Genomic DNA, 16,270 nt, shown 5'->3' on the forward strand with positions numbered 1-16,270 from the left:
TGCAGAGTAATCAGGAATTGATCTGGCAGTGCAGAGTAATCAGGGATTGATCTGGCAGTGCAGAGTAATCAGGGATTGATCTGGCAGTGCAGAGTAAGCAGGGATTGATCGGGCAGTGCAGAGTAATCAGGGATTGATCTGGCAGTGCAGAGTAATTGTGGACTAAGCTGGCAGTGCAGAGTAATTGCGGATTGATCTGCCAGTGCAGAGTAATCGGCGATTGATCTGGCAGTGCAGAGTAATCGGCGATTGATCTGGCAGTGCAGAGTAATCGGCGATTGATCTGGCAGTGCAAAGTAATCGGCGATTGATCTGGCAGTGCAAAGTAATCGGGGATTGATCGGGCAGTGCAGAGTAATCAGGGATTGATCTGGCAGTGCAGAGTAATTGTGAACTAAGCTGTCAGTGCAGAGTAATCGGCGATTGTTCTGCCAGTGCAGCGTAATCAGGGATTGATCTGCCAGTGCAGCGTAATCAGGGATTGATCTGGCAGTGCAGATTAATCAGGGATTGATCTGGCAGTGCAGAGTAATCAGGGATTGATCTGGCAGTGCAGAGTAATCAGGGATTGATCTGGCAGTGCAGAGTAATCAGGGATTGTTCTGGCAGTGCAGAGTAATCAGGGATTGATCTGGCAGTGCAGAGTAATCAGGGATTGATCGGGCAGTGCAGAGTAATCAGGGATTGATCTGGCAGTGCAGAGTAATCGGGGATTGATCTGCCAGTGCAGAGTAATCGGGGATTGATCTGCCAGTGCAGAGTAATCAGGGACTGATCTGGCAGTGCAGAGTAATCAGGGATTGATCTGGCAGTGCAGAGTAATCAGGGATTGATCTGGCAGTGCAGAGTAATCAGGGATTGATCTGGAAGTGCAGAGTAATCGGGGACTGATCTGGCAGTGCAGAGTATTCAGGGACTGATCTGGCAGTGCAGAGTAATCAGGGATTGATATGGCAGTGCAGAGTAATCGAGGATTGATCTGCCAGTGCAGAGTAATCAGGAATTGATCTGGCAGTGCAGAGTAATCAGGGATTGATATGGCAGTGCAGAGTAATCGAGGATTGATCTGCCAGTGCAGAGTAATCAGGAATTGATCTGGCAGTGCAGAGTAATCGAGGATTGATCTGCCAATGCAGAGTAATCAGGAATTGATCTGGCAGTGCAGAGTAATCAGGAATTTATCTGGCAGTGCAGAGTATTCGGGAATTGGTCTGCCAGTGCAGAGTAATCACGGGCTGATCTGGCAGTGCAGAGTAATCTGGGATTGATTTGGCAGTGCAGAGTAATCGGGGACTGATCTGGCAGTGCAGAGTATTCAGGGACTGATCTGGCAGTGCAGAGTAATCAGGGATTGATATGGCAGTGCAGAGTAATCGGGGATTGATCTGCCAGTGCAGAATAATCCGGGATTGATCGGGCAGTGCTGAGCTATCGGGGGTTTGAACTGGCAGTGTAGAGTAATTGGGGACTAAGCCGGCAGTGCAGAGTAATCGGGGATTGATCTGCCAGTGCAGCGTAATCAGGGATTGATCTGCCAGTGCAGAGTAATCAGGAATTGATCTGGCAGTGCAGAGTAATCAGGGATTGATCTGGCAGTGCAGAGTAATCAGGGATTGATCTGGCAGTGCAGAGTAAGCAGGGATTGATCGGGCAGTGCAGAGTAATCGCGGATTGATCTGCCAGTGCAGAGTAATCGGCGATTGATCTGGCAGTGCAAAGTAATCGGCGATTGATCTGGCAGTGCAAAGTAATCGGGGATTGATCGGGCAGTGCAGAGTAATCAGGGACTGATCTGGCAGTGCAGAGTAATTGTGAACTAAGCTGTCAGTGCAGAGTAATCGGCGATTGTTCTGCCAGTGCAGCGTAATCAGGGATTGATCTGGCAGTGCAGATTAATCAGGGATTGATCTGGCAGTGCAGAGTAATCAGGGATTGATCTGGCAGTGCAGAGTAATCAGGGATTGATCTGGCAGTGCAGAGTAATCAGGGATTGTTCTGGCAGTGCAGAGTAATCAGGGATTGATCTGGCAGTGCAGAGTAATCAGGGATTGATCGGGCAGTGCAGAGTAATCAGGGATTGATCTGGCAGTGCAGAGTAATCGGGGATTGATCTGCCAGTGCAGAGTAATCGGGGATTGATCTGCCAGTGCAGAGTAATCAGGGACTGATCTGGCAGTGCAGAGTAATCAGGGATTGATCTGGCAGTGCAGAGTAATCAGGGATTGATCTGGCAGTGCAGAGTAATCAGGGATTGATCTGGAAGTGCAGAGTAATCGGGGACTGATCTGGCAGTGCAGAGTATTCAGGGACTGATCTGGCAGTGCAGAGTAATCAGGGATTGATATGGCAGTGCAGAGTAATCGAGGATTGATCAGCCAGTGCAGAGTAATCAGGAATTGATCTGGCAGTGCAGAGTAATCAGGGATTGATATGGCAGTGCAGAGTAATCGAGGATTGATCTGCCAGTGCAGAGTAATCAGGAATTGATCTGGCAGTGCAGAGTAATCGAGGATTGATCTGCCAGTGCAGAGTAATCAGGAATTGATCTGGCATTGCAGAGTAATCAGGAATTTATCTGGCAGTGCAGAGTATTCGGGAATTGGTCTGCCAGTGCAGAGTAATCACGGGCTGATCTGGCAGTGCAGAGTAATCTGGGATTGATCTGGCAGTGCAGAGTAATCGGGGACTGATCTGGCAGTGCAGAGTAATCGGGGACTGATCTGGCAGTGCGGAGTAATCAGGGATTGATCTGGCATTGCAGAGTAATCAGGAATTTATCTGGCAGTGCAGAGTATTCGGGAATTGGTCTGCCAGTGCAGAGTAATCACGGTCTGATCTGGCAGTGCAGAGTAATCTGGGATTGATCTGGCAGTGCAGAGTAATCGGGGACTGATCTGGCAGTGCAGAGTAATCGGGGACTGATCTGGCAGTGCAGAGTATTCAGGGACTGATCTGGCAGTGCAGAGTAATCGGGGATTGATCTGCCAGTGCAGCGTAATCAGGGATTGATCTGCCAGTGCAGCGTAATCAGGGATTGATCTGGCAGTGCAGAGTAATCGGGGATTGATCTGGCAGTGCAGAGTAATTGGGGACTAAGCCGACAGTGCAGAGTAATCAGGGATTGATCTGCCAGTGCAGCGTAATCAGGGATTGATCTGCCAGTGCAGCGTAATCAGGGATTGATCTGCCAGTGCAGAGTAATCAGGGATTGATCTGCCAGTGCAGAGTAATCAGGGACTGATCTGGCAGTGCAGAGTAATCAGGGATTGATCTGGCAGTGCAGAGTAATCAGGGACTGATCTGGCAGTGCAGAGTAATCAGGGACTGATCTGGCAGTGCAGAGTAATCAGGGACTGATCTGGCAGTGCAAAGTAATCAGGGACTGATCTGGCAGTGCAGAGTAATCAGGGACTGATCTGGCAGTGCAGAGTAATCGGGGACTGATCTGGCAGTGCGGAGTAATCAGGGACTGATCTGGCAGTGCAGAGTAATCAGGGACTGATCTGGCAGTGCAAAGTAATCAGGGACTGATCTGGCAGTGCAGAGTAATCAGGGACTGATCTGGCAGTGCAGAGTAATCAGGGACTGATCTGGCAGTGCAAAGTAATCAGGGACTGATCTGGCAGTGCAGAGTAATCAGGGACTGACCTGGCAGTGCAGAGTAATCGGGGACTGACCTGGCAGTGCAGAGTAATCGGGGACTGATCTGGCAGTGCGGAGTAATCAGGGATTGATCTGCCAGTGCAGAGTAATCAGGGATTGATCGGGCAGTGCAGAGCTATCTGGGTTTGATCTGGCAGTGCAGAGTAATTGGGGACTAAGCCGGCAGTGCAGAGTAATCGGGGATTGATCTGGCAGTGCAGAGTAATCGGGGACTGATCTGGCAGTGCAGAGTAATCGGGGACTGATCTGGCTGTGCAGAGTAATCGGGGATTGATCTGGCAGTGCAGAGTAATCGGGGATTGATCTGGCAGCGCAGAGTAATCGGGGATTGATCTGGCAGTGCAGAGTAATCAGGGACTGATCTGGCAGTGCAGAGTAATCGGGGCCTGGCAAATCACACCAACTATAGTCACCATATTCAATCATTTCAATATTCAGATCAGTTGGATTGCTCCAGTGAATGCTTATGTACGTGTGGTAAGTTTGGGGTTCGGGTTAAGGGAGGGTAATATGCCAGCTGGTTATGGTACAGGTCACCAGGTGGGCAGGGGGCCAGCTAATGAAGAGGTGTTTCTGGCAGGTCGAGTGAAGGTGGGTCCTGGTGCCAGGTCTCATGGGGTCCGAGGCTGTCGGGTCCCAAGGGAAGGCAGGTACACCTTGACTCGTGGTGGTCAGTTCCCAGTGGGTGGGTGGAAGGGTGTGTTGGTCTGGAGTGGGGAGGAGGAGGGTGTTATTTGGAGAAGGAAGTGTGTTGGTCCTGAAGTGGTGCAGGTCCTGGTGAGAGTCTGGGATTTGGGCTGGTAGCAGGGTTGGTCTCAGCTCCTGGACGGGAGGGTGTATGTTGGGTCGGGGAATGTAAGATGTTGGGTTTCAGTTTTGAGGAATGAGGGTGTGTTGGGTCTGACAGTAGACAGACTCTGGGTTATAGTCTGGAGGTTTAAGTGGTCAGGGGAAGGTATAGTTGTCAGGTTGGTAAGTTGTGGAAGAGCTATCAGTTTATTAGTTACCTAGTGGTTAGACCCTGAATTTAATAGTCTACCTTTTCCTGGGTAGCTATTAATCTAAATGCAGCAGAACCCTCTGATTTCTCCGGAGTAACTGGAATCTTTCAGAGGGTTCCAGGCACAAAAACATTGTCTATCAGAGCCTTCAATTCCCAGCCGTTGCCTGGAGTCTGCTGTGTTAAGGGTTCTGCAGAGTCTCCACACATTACCACAATCTATGCTGCAGAAACGATTATCCTTTCCTCAGAAAATCGAAACTACATCAAAAAGGAGAGAAGGTGATTGAGGACATTGATGGCTGTAACCAATTCCAGGTGAATGGGAGATTAAAGGCTGGACAGCAAAAACAATAACAGTCAATAATACTTACCTCCAGTACATTGTCCCCACAAAGAATATTAGCTTTTTTGTCTGTTGAATAAATACTACTGCATCGATTTGCTTCACATATGCTGGAAATCCAAAGAGGGAGATAGATTGAGAGGAGTTTTGACTATGTCCAAAATGGCTGTAAGTCCAAAATTTTGATCCTGCAAATGAAAGAAGTGTTTAATTATAAATCCCATTCAAGGGCAACCAGGAGTGTACCACAGGTCAGCAATCAGCTCACATCTGTTTGATATCCATGCTGGAGTTATGTTGCAGTCTTAATTGTATTTATTTTTGATTTTGAAATTTGTTGGATGAACCACAATGGTCTTTGCCTCTGCTTCCGTATAAAGTTAAAACATTCGGCAGTTAAATACAAATTCTACTAATTTATTTTAATCTTACTAGTTTCAATCTAATGTCAGGGTTAGAGTGGTGCTGGAAAAGCACAGCAGATCAGGCAGCATTCGAGAAGCAGGAAAATCAACGTTTCGTGCAAAAGCCCTTCAAAACCTTCCTCAATCTAGTCCCAGTCTTGCTCTGTGTTAGCTGTATTCATATCGTTTCAATTAATCTCTACTTTGGAAGCAATGTAGAATAAATTGAGTTACCTTTGAAAAAATAAATAATATCGTCCTCAGGAATTTCACAAGCAGCGTCGATGCTCGATGGGAGACCATGCCAGCTATCTTGGATAGCGATGAACTTGGCATCAGCTACTTTTGGTTCTGTTCGCCAGAAGTATCTAACCAACACATCAAACCACATGCACCATTAACCAAACTGCTTATGAATCAAGGAGCAATGTCAATATCCATATTATACAAAAGATGGGCATATAAATTATAAACTTTTACTTATTTTTGAAGAGCAATATTTCACCATGTGCACTGGTGGCAGCATCAAATGATGTGGAGGAATCACATTTATCTGTTATTAGTGGTTCTGCAGATTGTTGACGATACATTCGTATGAATCCTAAACAGAGAAAGAAGTATTTATTGCAAAAGAAAAGATTAAAGTTACTATTGAATAATATTGTAAAACTATTGAAAATAGACATGGATTTCACTTATTCCCTCATTGTCGCGATTTGTGAAAGAGTTTGTGAATTTGGACTGGGCAGGAAAGGGAGATGTGAGGTTGCTGGAAAACTGAGGGGATCTCAGGATGTCATCCCTAGTGTTATGCACCTGCCACAAGCACAAGTGTAATAAAATATTTTGTAAGGCATATTTGGTTGTTTTTGTTAATTAATTAAAAATGACCTTTAATTTGGGATTTCAGTAGCCTGTTAAGTAATGTTTAGTCTATGTCCCTTTCAGTTTGCTAGTTATATAAAAGTTAAAAAATCTGAAATGTTGTCTTTTGGCTATTTCCATCAAATGTTGGTGATACACCTCTTTTTATGACCTAGTAGCCTCTAGTGCAATCTTAACACTTGGCTCCAGATTGAAACTGATACAAGGAATGAGAAGGTCTGTGCTATTGAGAATGCCACCTCATTATAAGCAGCTTGTTCAGTTCAGTTCAATTATCAGCTGGTGCCCTGGAATCCCACACTGGGGCTCTGAGTAGTCTTGATTCCCCCAGGGCTACTCTGGGACTTGTCCTTCTGGGATAACAGGTTCCTTTAGGATAAAGGCATTGTTGAAAAATTGAGAAAAAAATGAGCATTGTTTTCCATCTCAGGTGCTGCTGGAACTAAATAGCTGGGTGTCAAGATTTATAATCCCTTTCTATTCAAATGGGCAGTGATACTTTTCAGCAAAGTTTGTAATTCCACACGGACGCGCCTTTCTTCTTTGGTCTTTCATCCCTGGTCTTTCAGGATTCCAAGGTTTCTAAAACAAAATGTCACAACGTATTCGTCATGCTGCTAAATGTTCGTGAGCAGGAGGTGAAATCTCTTGTTCAAACAACAACGAATTGGAAAGTTCTTTTATGGATTGATGAACATCTGATTGATTCTGATGCGGATGCTCTCAAAACAACTGGAAATCGTTGATGTTCAAATTTGGCAGCCATTGACAGTGCATTGTCTGTGATAAAATTAAGCTGCAGGTCTAATGGGGGACTGTGTGACATCACTGCATCATGACGCTCCTTAAAAACCACGGTTTCCGAAAGCACCTTTCCTTTAAGTGTGGACTCTGTTTGTTTTTGCTGTAACTGGTTGTATCTATTTGTTTCTCTTTGTATTTTTTGATTTATTTATTTTTCTTTGTATGTGTTTGTTTCTGTTGTGACCAATTTAGGAAAAAATGAGCTAACACCCCTCCATAGACATTAATATCCCTCACTTCAAAAAGCAGTGACACAAAATATTCCCAACAGGAATTAGCCATATTAAGGGAACCAAGGGACTATTGTATTCAGAATGAAAAAGCAAGGGAAACAATTGAGATTTAACCACAAACATTGACAATACTCTCTCCGAACCTCTTTAAGCTCACACTTGTATACAACACACCATCTGGAAACCATGAACATTCAATTTAAATGAATGAGTGATGATAACAGTGAAAAATCAAGCAAAATATGACATAAAATAAGAGTGTATGATGTTGATATGTTATTTTTAGATCAAGTCCTTAAATCTGTTTTCCAACCAAGAAACATAATCTACATGCATTTTGGAACCATGCAAATTAAGTTTGTAACATTGGAGAAGATGAAAATATCATTAGAGACCATTTTAAAATGATAACCATTCAGCTTTACTGAGTCAGTATCCAAATGTTAGGAAGCGGACAGGGGAACATCTTTTGTTTTCTAATAGTCATTCTGTGATTAATTTAATAAGTGTTATACCTTTTCTATTTGTTATGTTTAAAAAAATAATGGTCATACCATACAGATCCTGTACAGCCATGATGTCATCCCATGAAAGAGAGAATATATTTGATCGACCGTATTTGTACGTAGGATACATCACAGCAGAACGATGCCTGGAGTGACCAAGCCCCAGTGCGTGACCAAATTCATGGGCAGCAACATGAAATAGGTTGACACCTTAAAGGAAATAATTTCATTAGAAACAAACTCACAATGAGTGACATGCAATGAATGGTAATACATCGACAGCTTGAGATTTCCACATCTCTTTCTGTCTACTTTATTTTGTCTGTTATAAACAGCACCTCCTGCAACAAGGATTCCTAAGTAACTTTGTGGCATAAAACTGACATATTAATATTTCAGAATTAACAGGCATTTTTCTCCCAATGAGGTCAAGCCCAGTTAACAATGTTTCAAATTAGAATATAAATTAGTTTTCCTTTAACTTTGGAAAGTCTTGATGTCAGGGATGGTTAGCATGGCTTTGTTAATGGAAGGTCAAACCTTACAAACTTGATTGAATTCTTTGAAAGGGGGATTGACAAGAGGGATCGATGATGGCAGTGTAGTGGATGCTGTCTTTTAGTAAGGGACAGTCCCACATGGCAGACTGCTCAATAAAGTCAAAGCTCATGGCATCCAGGGCAATGTGTCCAACTGGATCCCGAGTGACTCAGCTACAGGAATAAAGGGTAGTGATCGATGGCTGCTGTTGCGAATAGAAAGCTGTTTTAAGTGATGTTCCACAGGGCTCAGTGTTGGGATCCCTACTATCTGTTTTATACATCAATGATTTGGACCTGAACATGAACATAAAAACTGGCTGCGTAGTGTATGGCAGAGCTGTAAGCTCCACCATGATATAGATGGGTTGGAGTGGGTAGGATAGTGGTAGATGGAGTTCAACTCTGATAAGTGTGAGGTCATGCACTCAGGGAGGTCAAACAGTGAAAGGGAATAAACAATAAATGGGCATAAACCGAGAGGGGGAGATGAAGTGAGAGATCTTGGTGTGCATGTAGAGAGGTCCCTGAAAGCAGTAATACGGCTGGATAAGGTTTTACAGAAGGCATTTGGAAAGCTGTCTTTCATTAACAGAGGTATACAATACGAAAGAAAGGACCTAATGATGAAACTGTATAAGACACTGGTGAGGCCACAACTGGAGGATTGTATGCGGGGCTGGTCACCACATTACGGGAAAGATGGAATTTCTTTGGAGAGAGAGTGGAGAGGATTTACCAGAATGTTGCCAGGGCTGGCAAATTGTAGTTATGAGGAGAGATTGGAGAGGTTGGGGTTGTATTCCATGGAACAGAGAAGGCTGAGAGGTGACATGATTGAGGGATACAAAACTGTGGGGGGGCAGAGACAGACAGGAGGAACCTGTTTCCTTTGGCAGAGAGTTCAAAAACCAGGGGCCGGAGCTTCAAGCTAAGTGGCAGAAGGATTAGTGAGGAAAAAGATTTTACATGGACGGTGTCTGGAATTCACTGCCTGAGTTGGTGGTGGAGACAGAGATCCATGCACCTTCAGAGCTGTAAGCTGCAGGCCCATGAGTCCTGTGCAGGAAGAAGGGATCAGAAAGGGTTTCTGAGTGCCCTCGGGTCGGCATGTACAAGATGGGCCAATAGCCCTATTCCATGCTGGATCATTTCCACGGGTTGATGGTTCTAACTGTAGAACTTTGCCCTTTGGAGAACTACAGATTAAAGGAGGTTGGGAATTCAGATTATTTCTAGCACTTCCAGAAAATAAACTATCTACTTCGGTGGACAAGGGGTCAATGCATTGGATTAACAGAATCAATTGGATGTTCCTGTATGTTTAACCCTCACTATAAACCCTAGATTTTCAGTGCATTTGTTGAGAATCTTTACCATAGTCTCCTATTGTCCAATCCTCCTCCTGATCAAAATGAATATTCCCTCCAATACCCGGTCCAGGTGAAAATGCATGAGCCAAAGTACCTCCACGTCCATCGAATGGAAAATTATCACCATGAACTACCAAAGGAGTGAAGATAAAAAAAAAGCAGCAATGTCAGAAACAGAACCACAGTCCGAATGGTTTATTGTTGCATTGAGTTCATTGTACTTGATAATGCATGGTGGTAATATATAACAGTGGACTGAACAGGACCAACACACTCAGGAATAACCATAATCAACAAAACAGAAACTGCTAGTAAAGCTTAGCAGGTCTGGCAGCATCTGTGGGAAGAAATCAGAATTAACATTGCAGGTCTGGTGACTTTGTTAGTAACAATATTACCTGACAACATATTTAATGCAATGAAACATTAACAAATAACCCTTCAGCCAAGTCTGCAGACCCCAAGAACAGTATGAAGTGAAAGAATACCCCTGTCATATAAGGAACTATTAGGGCAAATGATCATTATATAAATGATTTGGATGTGAGCATAAGAGATACAGTTAGTAAGTTTGCAGATGACACCAAAATTGGAGGTGTAGTGGACAGCGAAGGTGGTTACCTCAGATTACAATGGGATCTTGATCAGATGGGCCAATGGGCTGAGGAGTGGCAGATGGAGTTTAATTCAGATAAATGCGATAAGTGCTGCATTTTGGGAAAGCAAATCTTAGCAGGACTTACACACTTAATGGTAAGGTCCTAGGGAGTGTTGCTGAACAAAGAGACCTTGGAGTGCAGGTTCATAGCTCCTTGAAAGTGAAGTCGCAAGGTAGATAGGATAGTGAAGGCGGCATTTGGTATGCTTTCCTTTATTGGTCAGAGTATTGAGTACAGGAGTTGGGAGGTCATGTTGCGGCTGGACAGCAAGTTGGTTAGGCCACTGTTGGAATATTGTGTGCAATTCAGGTCTCCTTCCTATTGGAAAGATGTTGTGAAACTTGAAAGGGTTCAGAAAAGATTTACAAGGATGTTGCAGGGTTGGAGGATCTGAGCTACAGGGAGAGGATGAACAGGCTGGGGCTGTTTTTCCCTGGAACGTCGGAGGCTGAGGGGTGACCTTATAGAGGTTTACAAAATTATGAGGGGCATGGATAGGATAAATAGACAAAGTCTTTTCCCTGGGGTGGGGGAGTCCAGAACTAGAGGGCATAGGTTTAGGGTGAGAGGGGAAAGATATAAAAGAGACCTAAGGGGAAACTTTTTCACGCAGAGGGTGGTACGTGTATGGAATGAGCTGCCAGAGGAAGTGGTGGAGGCTGGTACAATTGCAACATTTAAAAGGCATTTGGATGGAAGGGTTTGGAGGGATATGGGCCGGGTGCTGGCAGGTGGGACTAAATTGGGTTGGGATATCTGGTTGTCATGGATGGGTTAGACCTAAGGGTTTGTTTCTGTGCTGTACATCTCAATGACTTGACTCTAAAAACTTGATTAGATTACTTACGGTGTGGAAACAGGCCCTTCGGCCCAACAAGTCCACACCGACCCACCAAAGCGCAACCCACCCAGACCCATTCCCCTACACCTAACACTATGGACAATTTAGCATGGCCAATTCACCTGACCTGCACATCTTTGGACTGTGGGGGGAAACTGGAGGAAACCCACGCAGACATGGGGAGAATGTGCAAACTCCACACAGTCAGTCGCCTGAGACAGGAATTGAACCCGGTTCCCTGGTGCTGTGAGGCAGCAGTGCTAACCACTGTGCCACTGTGCTACCCACAGATGAAATTGTTCGGTCTGAAGAAGAATCTCAAACACAAGGCCGAGATATTTAGGGCAGGAATTCCTTGACTAAGGTGGAGTGATTAAAATTGAGGATGCTCAATAGTTAGAATAAGGGGGGTTCCGGTATATCAGAAGGTTGTGAGGATGCAGGGGAATAGAGAGAGAGGGAGCAGCAAGACCATGGAAGTTTTGAAAGCAAAGATGAGAATTTTCAAATCAATATTTTGTTTAATTATTCGTCTGTATAAGTCAGTGACCAGAGGATTGACAGTGACTGGCTGAAAGTTAGGACTATTACAATGGGGATTCGATAAGTTCAGATTTACCAAGAATGAGGAAGCAGTCCGTCAGAGTAAATTAGTCTGGACATAATAAAGATATGGATGAACGTTCCATCAGACAGGGCTGAAATGAGATATTGTCGAGGAAGGGGAAATCCACCCATCATGTTGGTGGGACTGGTCCGTGGTCAGAAACTTATCAGATGGTAGACAGTGACACGTGTTGTTGCACCTGGTTTGTCATTGTTGGACCGGGCTGATTGGAATGAGGTATAGGGCTTGATCTCTTAGAGCTTACCCAACCAGTGCTACCTGTGGGCTGAGTGGGGCTACACCTTGTCTTGCTTTTGTTGTGGTTCTGTTCGCCGAGCTGGGAATTTGTGTTGCAGACGTTTCTTCCCCTGTCTAGGTGACATCCTCAGTGCTTGGGAGCCTCCTGTGAAACGCTTCTGTGATCTTTCCTCCGGCATTTGTAGTGGTTTGAATCTCCCGCTTCCGGTTGTCAGTTCCAGCTGGCCGCTGCAGTGGTCGGTATATTGGGTCCAGGTCGATGTGCTTATTGATTGAATCTGTGGATGAGTGCCATGTCTCTAGGAATTCCCTGGCTGTTCTGTTTGGCTTGTCCTATAATAGTAGTGTTGTCCCAGTCGAATTCATGTTGCTTGTCATCTGCGTGTGTGGCTACTAAGGATAGCTGGTCGTGTCGTTTCGTGGCTAGTTGGTGTTCATGGATGCGGATCGTTAGCTGTCTTCCTGTTTGTCCTATGTAGTGTTTTGTACAGTCTTTGCATGGAATTTTTTTTAAGCCTGCACTGGGGTATGCAGGCTTGGCTAAAGGGGTAATTATTAGTAATGAAGGTGGGCGCCATGAACAGGAAATGGGGTTACGGGGAATTGTGAATGAAAACAGAGAGGGGCATGTGGGAGGGGCATTCACCCATGGTCCAGAGGCAGCTGACCCCATGAGGACTAGCATACGAATTCCTTACCCTCATCGACAGAGACGCGACCCAATGGAGCTGCATCCAGGTAGCCGTGGGTGGGGGTTACAGGGTCTGGAGGTTTTAAAGGGAAGGAATCTGGAGGGTTATGGCTTCACTGATGTACAGAGGCAGAGGTTGGAAACTACAGGCCAAGGAGTGCTCACTGTCACCTTCTATCTGAGAAGGAAAATGGCAGTGAGCTCAAGGAAGTCCCAACCTGTGAGGGAGGGCTGCTGAGAGGATCCTTACACATGACACACACACACACTCTGCAGCGTACAGGACAGAGTTCTGTCATCCTAAGACATTGGCTCTGTCTCAGCCCCTGCCTCAGACATCACTGATCGTCTCATTCATACCATCTCCTTTATGCAGGGGCCAAGGAGAGGATCGACATGTTGGAGGTTGAGGGCCAATGGTCTCAGCAGGAATGTCCTGGATACATGGGGCTGCAGCAGGCTCCATACAAGCATAGGCCCCTGGTCTACCCCGGGCTGGCTCTGAATGTATGCTTCATGCTGGCCCGGTTACACAAACACTCAAACACATTGGTTTTGCACGACATCTATCAAATCTATTCAAAGATGATACGCACTGTGCTGTCACCCACACCAACAAAGGGCCCACCCCTCGCCCTCTCTCTCCCCCTCTCCCCTCCCCCCCGTCTTCCTTTCTCCTTCACCCTCCTCCTCTCCCTCTGCCTCCCCTTCCACCTCCCTCCCTCCCTTTGTCCCTCTCCCTCCCCATCCCTTCCCCTCTCTTTTCCCCTCCCCTTTTCCTCACTCTTTCCCTCTCCCTCTCCCTCCTCCTTTCCCTCTGCCTCCCCTTCCTCCTCTCCCTCTCCCTCTGCCTCTGCCTTCCCCTGTGCCTTCCCCTTCCCTCTGCCTCCCCCCCTTGGTCTGGGTTCACAGCTGGGGTGGAGGAGCCCTCCCAGCAGGGGAGCTCACTGGCCATTCGGGCCATCTCTGGGGAGGTGTGTGGCTGAGAACAGGGTCAAACCAAGGGTTTCTGTGCTCGAGGGAGGTGGACTGTATTTGATTTCCATACCAAGGGTCTGATTGGGCAAATAGAATGGGGCTGCAGCATTCTGTCTGCCCTTCCTCCTCCGCCTGGGTACCTCCTGGCACAGTGTCCTCCTGTGTCCTTGTGAGAATGGGGCACTGAAGCGGGCACCGTTGAGATAGTATTGACCCAGATGGCAACCTCAGACTGGGGGGTGGCAGTCCTCCAGATAAAGGAGAGCCCTAATCTGCAACAGTGCCTGTAGCAGGACCTCAATGCCCCGGTCAGAGAATGGCTGCTGTCAACTTTCCTTTCTCCACTTTCTTCAACAAATGTCCGTGACCAAACAGGGGCAGCTTCAGACGCCAGTGCTTGTCTGGCCTCTCGATAATGGTCTGGATACAGTTATTTACTGTGTGGCAAATTGTTCCAGAAATGTCACATGGTAAGATGGGGTGGGAATCAGACCATCCTTGGGGATGCCATGGGGCAGGGGAGCTCTTTATGAAGTGAGATACAGGAAGAAATGGCACACAGTTTCACAGTGAGAATCCATTTGAAAACACAACTCACATCTACCCACACAATAATCAGCCTATAAGTACAATCATTTGGTAAAAACTGGAGTGGGGCCAAATAGGAACCAAAAAGAGAATTTATACAAGTTCAGGACATAGTTAATGGTCCCTTGAGTAAATGCAAGTTATTGAAGCAAAGCCAGTATGGGTTTGTTAAGGAGGTATTGTGATTTACTGACTTGTTGGTGTTTTTTTGATGAGGGTTGATGAGGATAATGCTGTTGATGTGGTGTAGATGGGCTTCCAAAAGGCACTTTTGTAAAATACTGCTCAAAAGATGTGAGCAAAATTGTCTGACAGGAAGCAGAGCATAATTGTGAAATGATTTGGAGATGCCGGTGTTGGACTGGGGTGTACTAAGTTAAAAATCACACAACACCAGGTTATAGTCCACCAGGTTTAATTGGAAGCACACTAACGTTTGGAGCGACGCTCCTTCATCAGGTGGCTGTGGAGGTTAAGATTATAAGACACAGAGTTCATAGCACAAGTTTACAGCGTGATGTAACTGAAATTATACAGTGAAAAATCCCTTGATTGTTTGTTAATTCTCTCATCTGTTAGAATGACCATGATAGTTTCACTTCTTTCAGATGTAAATCACAAAACTTTTCTTTAACTTAGTGATGAAAGGTTGCTTTTGTTAGATATATCATAAAGCTCACCAAAGGTCATTATTAGAACCCCAATTCTTCCTGTTATACATTAATGATTGAGACTTCAGGTCATAATTACAAAAGTTATGGGTGTTATGATGAAGTGTTGTAAACCATGAGGAGGACATAGATCAATAGGGTGGGTGGACAAATGGATTATCAAAATTAATGCAGAGATTATAATGTGTCAGATGAGGTTCAATGCAGAGAAATGGGAGAATAGGGAGAAGCAATCTAAAACCCAGGGTAAAACAGGTCTAAACCAGCTTGACACAGGAGGGATGTTCCCACTGGTGGGGGAGTTCAGAACTAGGAGCTTGAAGATAAGGGGGAAGCCTTTTAGGTCTGAGATGAAGAGAAATGTCTTCACCCAGAGTGGGATGAGCCTATGGCATTCATCAGCACAGAATGTAGCTAAGGCTAAAACATGATGTGTTTTCAACAAGGAGGTAGGTGGAATTAGGATCATAGACACATAGATATATACAGCACGAAAAACAGACCCTTCAGCCAAACTCATACATGCCAACCAGATATCCGAACCTAATCTAATTCAGTTTGCTAGCACTTGGCCCACATCCCTCTAAACCCTTCCTATTCATATATCCATCCAGATGTCATTTCAATGTTGTAATTGTACTAGCCTCCACCACTTCCTCTGGCAGCTCATTCCCTGCACACACCACCCTCTGGTTGAACAAGTTGCCCCTTGGATCCCTTTTAAAAATTTCCCCTCTTACTTATGGCCTGTCATTTTGGACCTCCTACCTATCCATATCCCTCATGGATTTTATAAACTTTTCTAAGATCACTCCTCAGTCTCCAACACTCCAGGGAAAAGGGCTCCAGCCTAGTCAGCCTCTCCTGACAGCTCAAATCCTCCAACCCTAGCAACATCCTTGTAAATCTTTTCTGCACCCTTTCAGGTTTCTAAAGAAGGGAGACCACAATTGAACACAGTATTCCAATAGTGGCCTCACCAAAGTCCAATGCTACTGTTACATGACCTCCCAATTTCTACACTCAATACACTGACCAATAACAGCAAGGTTTACCAAATACCTTCTTCATTATCCCAGGAGAAGGTGAAGTTTGCAGATGCTGGTGTTCAGAGTCAAAGAGTGTGGTGCTGGAAAAGCACAGCAGGTCAATCATCATCCGCAGAGCAGGAGAACCAATGTTTCGGGCAAAAGCCCTTCATCAGGAATGAGGCTGATGAAGGGC

The 16,270-nt window shown here is 45.4% G+C and overlaps 1 protein-coding gene across 2 annotated transcripts in view; it reads right to left on the reverse strand.

Annotated features, from left to right (window-relative positions):
- The window catches only part of LOC122550422 (matrix metalloproteinase-20-like), an 85,813-nt gene that overhangs the window by 57,639 nt on the left and 11,904 nt on the right, over positions 1-16,270 (reverse strand). For both annotated transcript variants that reach the window (XM_043691132.2, XM_043691131.2), the window contains exons 4-8: positions 9,758-9,883; positions 7,890-8,051; positions 5,894-6,014; positions 5,648-5,781; positions 5,038-5,197 (exon numbers count right to left, since the gene is read on the reverse strand). In XM_043691132.2, coding sequence (XP_043547067.2) covers positions 5,038-5,197; positions 5,648-5,781; positions 5,894-6,014; positions 7,890-8,051; positions 9,758-9,883 — 703 coding nt within the window. The remainder of the gene's footprint in view (positions 1-5,037; positions 5,198-5,647; positions 5,782-5,893; positions 6,015-7,889; positions 8,052-9,757; positions 9,884-16,270) is intronic.

Source organism: Chiloscyllium plagiosum, unplaced genomic scaffold (assembly GCF_037043375.1).
Source record: "Chiloscyllium plagiosum isolate Xiang-an unplaced genomic scaffold, Cpla_swu_hap1 HiC_scaffold_6, whole genome shotgun sequence".
Lineage (NCBI taxonomy): Eukaryota > Metazoa > Chordata > Chondrichthyes > Orectolobiformes > Hemiscylliidae > Chiloscyllium > Chiloscyllium plagiosum.